Source organism: Triticum dicoccoides, chromosome 7B (assembly GCF_002162155.2).
Source record: "Triticum dicoccoides isolate Atlit2015 ecotype Zavitan chromosome 7B, WEW_v2.0, whole genome shotgun sequence".
NCBI lineage: Eukaryota > Viridiplantae > Streptophyta > Magnoliopsida > Poales > Poaceae > Triticum > Triticum dicoccoides.
In genome coordinates, this window is record NC_041393.1 from 498,879,885 (window position 1) to 498,887,588 (window position 7,704).

At 42.8% G+C, this 7,704-nt stretch overlaps 1 protein-coding gene across 2 annotated transcripts; it reads right to left on the reverse strand.

The window, feature by feature from the left end:
- Positions 1 to 366: 366 nt before the first annotated feature.
- On the reverse strand, positions 367 to 6,143 carry LOC119336408 (heterogeneous nuclear ribonucleoprotein 1-like). Of its 2 annotated transcripts, XM_037608418.1 has the most exons (6): positions 5,643 to 6,143; positions 5,510 to 5,550; positions 3,184 to 3,347; positions 2,964 to 3,069; positions 2,625 to 2,794; positions 367 to 1,183 (listed from the first exon to the last, which is right to left on the reverse strand). In XM_037608418.1, exons 1-6 carry the CDS (start codon positions 5,879 to 5,881, stop codon positions 698 to 700), a joined length of 1,206 nt encoding a protein of 401 aa, XP_037464315.1. In that variant the 5' UTR covers positions 5,882 to 6,143; the 3' UTR covers positions 367 to 697. The 2 variants fall into 2 exon arrangements, with proteins under 2 accessions (XP_037464315.1, XP_037464316.1); XM_037608419.1 differs by lacking the exon at positions 5,510 to 5,550 and having other exon boundaries at positions 5,643 to 5,748.
- Positions 6,144 to 7,704: the final 1,561 nt, after the last annotated feature.

A 7,704-nucleotide genomic window follows, 5' to 3' on the forward strand; every position in this document is an offset into this window, starting at 1 on the left:
CCGGCGTGCACAATGGGCGATTTACGATGACGCGTTGGTGTACCCTCCCGCGTGTCATGTGTTACACCGACGTCTTGCATGTCTTGTGATGCTCACTTTTTGCGGGTCTTTCACTAATCCAATCTCTTCTCAAATCTCAAAGCACTTACTCCTCACAGAGGGAGTACATCGTACGGTGTCCACCTCGGTGGCAAACTATTTTCCAAATCTAAAACTTCAAATATGTTGAAACAAAGGGATTATGTGTTTAAACCTGACTGATGCCATCTAGCTACAGTCCCAACATTCGGGTCACAGATATGCTATCACTTAGCTGCACGGCACGGCTGGGCAGGACCAAAATGCAAAAGAGACGTCACAGTCCAATTAGAGCAAGTCAATTCTGCCAAGAGTTAGGTTGCTTGGTGAGACTGTTACATCGTAATTCATCGTACCAACACATAGATATTGTTCCTATCACAAAGTTGGGTTCGACTTTTAAAGGGTTCTAATGAATACAACAGTGTTTTAGCTGAAGCTCGGGCTGGTTCAGTTTTCAGTGACTAGAATCTAGATTTGTGTTCAGATACAATGCCAGTGCAATGCAAGAATGCAAAATGTTCTGATCCAACAAAGCCAATGGGGTGTTGCAACTTCTCATAGCAGAAATGAGCGGGTGTATGTGTTTATTATCAGATCCTAGGAACCAGCTGTGGACTCATTTCCCGTATGGGTGGTACCTGCCCGAGCCTCGACCACTCGCACTTCCACCACCACCCATGCTTCCAGCTCCCCCATAGCCACCATACCCGCCTGCACCTGCACCATAGCCGCCAGGTGCACCATATGCGCCACCTCCGTAGGCACCCCCATATGCCCCATAGGCACCATACGGGCCTCCATATATAGAACCACCATAAGCAGAGCCAAAACCTGACCCATAGGCAGGGTTACCTCCATATGCACCATACCCTCTACCGTAGGCACCATATCCTGCACTACCATAGTAGGCAGCTGCAGCTGATCGGTAGTCAGCTCCATACCCATAACCACTGCTGCTGCTGATGGCAGAACGGCCTCCACCACCACCACCACCTCCACCGCGGTATGAACTACGGTGGCCACCTCCTCCATGGCTATGTCTACTGTTAGAGCTTGAATCACCACCACCAGGTTTCTTTGGCTCGGCTCTTTTTATTTCAACCTGCAAAACCCAAGTGGAGAAGTTATCAAAACAATTTATGTTAACCCTGATTCATGTGATGCTTAACACTCGCAGGAAACATTTGACTATGTGATTGCCAACCAAGTAAAGCCTCTAAATGACGTCAAATCACACATCTTATTCCTAACTTCAAAATAAACAAAGGCAAGAGTCATGTGGAGAGAGGAGAGAATAGAACTGACTCTCTCGGTTAAAGCCAGATTTTCCACAAATAGATCTCATTGCATTTGAGGTTGACTCTTCGTGTAGAACCTTAAGACACCACATCGTATGAGTTATTTTATTTTATTGTCGACTCTAGATGACATAGAGAAGACAAAGAGCCAACACTCAACAACTGCATCTACCTTTATATATGCCCTAAGTGGTTTTTTTAAAGAAGTGACACATATTCAGGAGAAATTGGATATTTGGAAGTGATTTCCAGTGAATTTAATTCAGCCAAGAAAGAATAGACTTCCATCCAAAATCACATGCAACAGAATATGTAGAACAGTCAGAGCCTACAGCAGTATGATTTTGAACATTTCATTTCTAGAATAGGTTCAGCAAGTCTGGACACTTGGACAGGGTAACAAAAGCACCGCACAAGCAACATTCCCTTCAAAATGCAGATGAAAATCATACAGAGATTTACAAAGAAATATTCAATAGTTTCTTCCATGCTGAAGACAAAGTGTTACCTCAGTACAGACTAGAGTTGACATGAATAATGCATTCTGAGCAAGAGTAATTTTTGGTTTTGATATGGATATTCAAAACTGAGCCTTGCCTCACAAGCTTGCAGATGAACAGTTAAATACGAAAAAGGAACTTAAAAAAGAAATTATAAACATGTTCCTGCCTTCTACCCGCGTGCAAAGTTTTGTTAAGAAATGACGTATGTTGCCTGGTGAGAAGAACAAAATATGTGATGTAAAAAGGCCATTTTTAAAGCTGTTTAGAGCACAGTTTTTTTTCCAGATCACAACACGCCACTTCGCAATAAACTACATGCAGTCAAAAGACACTGACATGTTTGCCGTACAAAAGATGGAATTCTTCTAAATTTCAACTGTTTTTTTCCGATTTAGCATGTGCTCCCGGGAGCCAAAATGCCGCCGTCTCCATTAAACACCTCTTGAATGCTACTACCTCTGTTCATAACATAAGACGTTTTGGCAGTTCAAATTAAACTGCCAAAACGTCTTATATTATATTAATGAACAGAGGGTGTATTAAGCTACGAGTTACAAAACTGTGCAGTTTGACATTACATGTTAAACTATCTCGATACTAAAAAAACACAGGACGAAACGTTGATTGACATGGTTGAAAATTCGACAGCAACATTAACAGTAGTCGCTAGCGCTACTGAATCTAATAACTGGAGCAAGAGAAAAATATTAATTCTCATATATAACAAGAGAAAGCTGGTGACCTGCTTCCCTCCAAGATCATGCATTCTCCCATCTGACATAACCCTTTCAACAGCGTCCTCACTTTCGAAGGTAACAAAGCCAAAGCCTCGTGAACGGCCAGTGCTATGGTCAACCATGATTTGATGCTCAGCCACCTTGCCATATGAGGAGAAGTGCTCCTTTAACTTATCTGAAAAAATTCGAGTCAGTCATGTTTCACATGAAACAAATATGCTCAAAACTTAGCATATGTTAACATTGGGACTTGGGAGTATTCAAGTGGTTACGACTTAATACTTGTGACCAAGTTCAAAAAAATTTGCTCGCACACAGAAAACACCTTTTGCTTTTATATGTACCTTCAGTTAGAGATGCTGGAATGCCACCAACAAAGATCTTTCTTGTCTTGTTAGGAGCATCTTTTGTTGACATCTCCTCTCTAGGCACAGTTCTTTTGACTTCAACCTTAATAGATAAAAAATGTGTAAGAACAGACCCACTCAGATTTGCATGTTTTGGTTGTTAATGCTACAACATAGAAGAGCGTTTGCACCTAGCTGTCAACAAAGGAGGCCTTACCGTTCTTCCATCTATAGTATGTTCATCCTCCAGAACCCTATCAATCACAGATGGATCAGAAAATGTAACAAATCCAAATCCACGAGGCATCCCGGTATGCTTGTCTTTCATGATCACAGAATCAGTTATAGCTCCATATTTCTGAAAATGCTTGCTGAATTTTTCTGCACACAAACAAATGAGTCGTCAGTTACAGCTCCATATTTCTGAAAATGCTTGCCAAACTAAGCAATGGATAATAAATAATCATAACTCATGTAACGACAATATTGATGGAAACAATTGACACTATTAATAGTTTTCTCCAATGAATTCATAAATTTTAGTGAATTCAAATGTCCAGATTCTGGTCCTCTTTTTTTGTGTTTAATTAGTAACTAACTGTAAGCTCCAGTGGCCAAAAGTTGTATCAGCAGTTTTCTCATATAAAACTGGTAAGCTCCACCATTCTAAAGTTAACAAACACAGGAGTTGCGAACAGATTCACACACGGCTAGAGAACAGACGCAGAGTATCATTAATGAACAAGTAGCACCCCTTATCAGACTGCAAACTGATCAATGTGACATCAAAACTATAATACTCCTACGATCAAGCTCCTCTGCCAAAGTAAATAAATTAAACAGCACTGGATGAGATATGTGAGAAACATTTGTTAAACTCAAATAACCACATAGTATTAACCGGCACAACCAATAAAAATCTGAAAGTGAGATGCATAAGAAGCACCTGTTGGACTCAAACAACAGCAAGGTACGAATAAACCAGGCTAACCTTACAACATGACCGCAGAAAGAACATTATCATGGAAACATAGACTACAGAATTTTCTGCATAATTGTAGTTTGGAAGTAAGTTCCCTTTCCCCTATCCCCAACCTTCAGACCTTTACCCTACCCAAGTCAACTCGTTATGGATCACAATTTCCTAATTTAGCGTGACAAAAGAATTTCAGCTTCCAAAACAGGAGTCAGCACACACAGCAGTCCAAACACACCCCAATTACAGTTAGTCGATTATCAATATTATCATTCATAGCCGTTAAAATTGAGAATTTAATACATCATTCATAAAAGATGCATCTAACATGAAACAAAATCTCAAATCCACACTCAATCCATACATAGAGAAACTAAAAGGACAAACTTGGCTATAAATAGTAGCTAAAACTGTTCATTTGCTCCCTCTGTTCCTCAATACCCAGCATAAAATTGGTTTCTTGCTTATTTTAAAAAATACCCAGAATATTTTGTTTCTCTCCCAATTGGATTACCTATTTCACCCCTTCCCATTAGCAACCGGAAGCCAATTACACTGCATGTATGCGCATGGGGGAACAGGAGGGTGAAGCGACATGTGAGGGGAAAGAGGCTAGTGCCAGTTATGGCCAAAGGCTGCGGAGAAAGAGAGAGAGAGAGAGGTTACTCTGAGTTTTGAGGGTATAATCACCCATCCAGCACAATTTTATCCACACTTTGCCCTTATCTTTATGCGTGCTGGAGCTAAAACACTAAAACGCTGGGCAATATGGAGTGGAGGGAGTACTATTTAGAGCCGAATTTATTGTTTTTGTTTCTTTATATGTGCATAAAATTTGGACCTGAAATGTACTCCCTCCACTCCATGTAACAAAAAGTTTGTGTGAACATTGTAACACAGAGTTCAGAATTTCAACACTTTTTGGGTATCTGAGCAAATCGATCTCAGTATCTCACAACTCTCAACGCAAGTTTCCCTCAGATTAACTAATTTCTTGATGATGGCACCATTCATGAAAATACATGTTCTACCTAAGCAAGCTTGCAAGGCATGCAGGAATGGAGAATTTAATCGTTAATAACAGACACCAAAATGGCTCTAGATAGAATTAAGGAGAAATGTGTAGCCATATATTCTTGCTCTGTGTCCCCTTTTTCTTGACTAATGTGCGAACCAAAAGATCACTGGGAGTAGGTTGGCCCACAGACACAAGATTCTAATCCTGGTTCCTGCCCATTGAAAATATACGGCTGAAAACAATGTATAAGCTTCTTACAGTTACAGCAGAAGAAATAAGCAATTCAGAACAACACTGTATTTCATGTGATGAGGTGAATCAGACAATCTAAGCCTAGCTGTGAAAGGACGTTGAGATGCACTTGTCTTGTAAATGCAAAACGAGTTTGCTTTATGTTGATCTAATGCACCTAACTACTTTTTTGTTCTCAACTCTTTTTAAATGTTTGTATAATCAATCACCCACAGCTGGAGCATTTTGCATGACAAGTCCAAAAACTAAAATCGTCCCCATCCTTGGCAAAATACCCTACAGGAATTACTTATCTACCTTCGGTTGTCTCCCAGGCTACACCCCCAACGAAAATTTTCCTGTAGAGAAGCACAGACCAAACCAAACGAGTTAACCAAACCTCATCCAGTCCAACAGACCAAACAAAAACCTAAAAGCGCAACTAACTCACCCGGACCCGTCGGCGGGCTCGGCAGGCACGTCCCTACCGCCTTGCACGCCACCAGCCTCTCCGCTACCGACGGCCTCCCCTCCACCTCCTCCATCTCGAGATCCCTCGGCGGCGGGCCTCTCCTCCTCCTCCTCTTCCTCCTCCACCTCCTCCACCTCCTCTTCGACCTCCTCCTCCACCTCCTCGTCCTCCTCATAGCCGTTCATGGCGTTCAGGTTCTCCTCCTCGTAGCCCGCCATACCGCCGCCCGAGACCACCACCACCCCGGCGCCCGAACGGGACTTAGAACCGCGGAACCCTAGCCCCGGATCGAAGCGGGCGACGAGGCGCAGCGGCTAAATTGCCTTGTAGTAGTCGGTGATGGCGGTGGGAGAGTGGTAGGGTTTAGGGGGGTTCGTGGCCGGAGCTAACCCTAGCTGCGCCGCTTCGAGAGCTCGAGTGAGGTTGGTGGGAGAGAAGGAGCGGCGGTGGACGGTAGGGGTGGCGGCGGAGCGGTCGGGAGGGGATTTTAGCCCGGTGCCGTGGGTGCCCGAACTGGCTGGGACCGTCGGATGGCGCACCACGATTCGTGCCATCGCTAGGAAAGTGCCGGGCTATGCTCTCGCTTTTCCGTGGCTTTCCTGAATGGCACCGCGTTAGATTCGATCCTGGCAAGAAGTCGAGTAAAATGCATAAACCATGCATAAACAACCACCTTAGCGTCATAGCTTTTGAAAAAGCATCACTTTATAAAACATGACATTTTACACTGAACCGAAAAATTGACAGTGGCAAAAATACACTGATCCAAAAAAAAAAATCTGCCAACTCAGCCCAACGGGCGGGGCAGACTAGTTAGTGATGTCGCCAAAGCGCTTAGCATTTTGGATCAGTGCTTTTCTCCACTATCAATTTTTCGGTTCGGTGCGAAGTGTCACGTTTTGTAAAGTGGTGGTTTTCAATAGCTACAACGCTAAAGTGATGGTCCTATGCATTTTACTCCAAGAAGTTTGTATCAATGTCTGTTTAGACCGTGAAACTCTGCACTTCATGCTAAGAAGAAATGGACACTTCGCATGAAGAACTAACAAATCATTGCGAGGAATGGATGGACGCTCTGGATTTGTTCGAGTAAAGGGTGATCAACGCCTGGGGTGAACCAAGCACTCCTATGTTCCTCCTCATGTCGTTGCCATCAACTCGGCTTGTGCTACGGTGTACTGGTCACGCCATTGCTTGTGTGTTGTGATCACATTCTCTCTTCCCTAGCTATAAACCCCTCCACAATCGGTGGATATCTTACCTCTTCTCCAAGTTATAATAGGTAGCTCTAATGTAGAATCCTATAACTACTTGATAGAATTGGTTGATCCTCGATTTACTATTTTCTCCTATTAAGTAAGATTTTTAAGCTTAATAATCCCAAAGATCGAAAAGTACAAATCATTTCTAAAAATGAGTATCCGTGAGTAAATCGAGTTAGTTCGTGTGAATTTAGTGTTGATCGTATTGTGATCATATCAATTGGTAGGAGTAGTTGGTTGATTCCTTGAGGGTGCAGCGGCTATTGGGTTTCAACTTGGTAAAATCCCACTCATTGTTTTCGATTAGGGTGGCCGTTTTTCGGCGGTGGAAGGGTGGGGTTGTTGTCTATTACACAACTTGTTATTGTAGACTCATATTGGGCCTCCAAGCGCAGAGTTTTGTAGGACTGTAGCAAATTTTCCTCGAGTGAATGACCTAAGTTTTATCAATTCGTGGGTGGCTGATACGTCTCTAACGTATCTATAATTCTTTATGTATTTATGCCATGTTTATAATATTTCTACATGATTTTGGTATGATTTGGTTAGAACTAACCCGGACTGACGCTGTTTTCAGCAGAACTATCATGGTATTGTTTTTGTGCAGAAATAAAAGTTCTCGGAATGCGCTGAAAATCAACGGAGATTTTTTCTAGAAAATATAGAAAATACTGGAACAAAAAGTTATCGCAGAGGAGTCCCGTGGGGCCCATGAGGGTGGAGGGCGCGCCCATGTGCCTCGTGGACACCCCGTGGGTCCTCCTGACTTGTTCTCGACG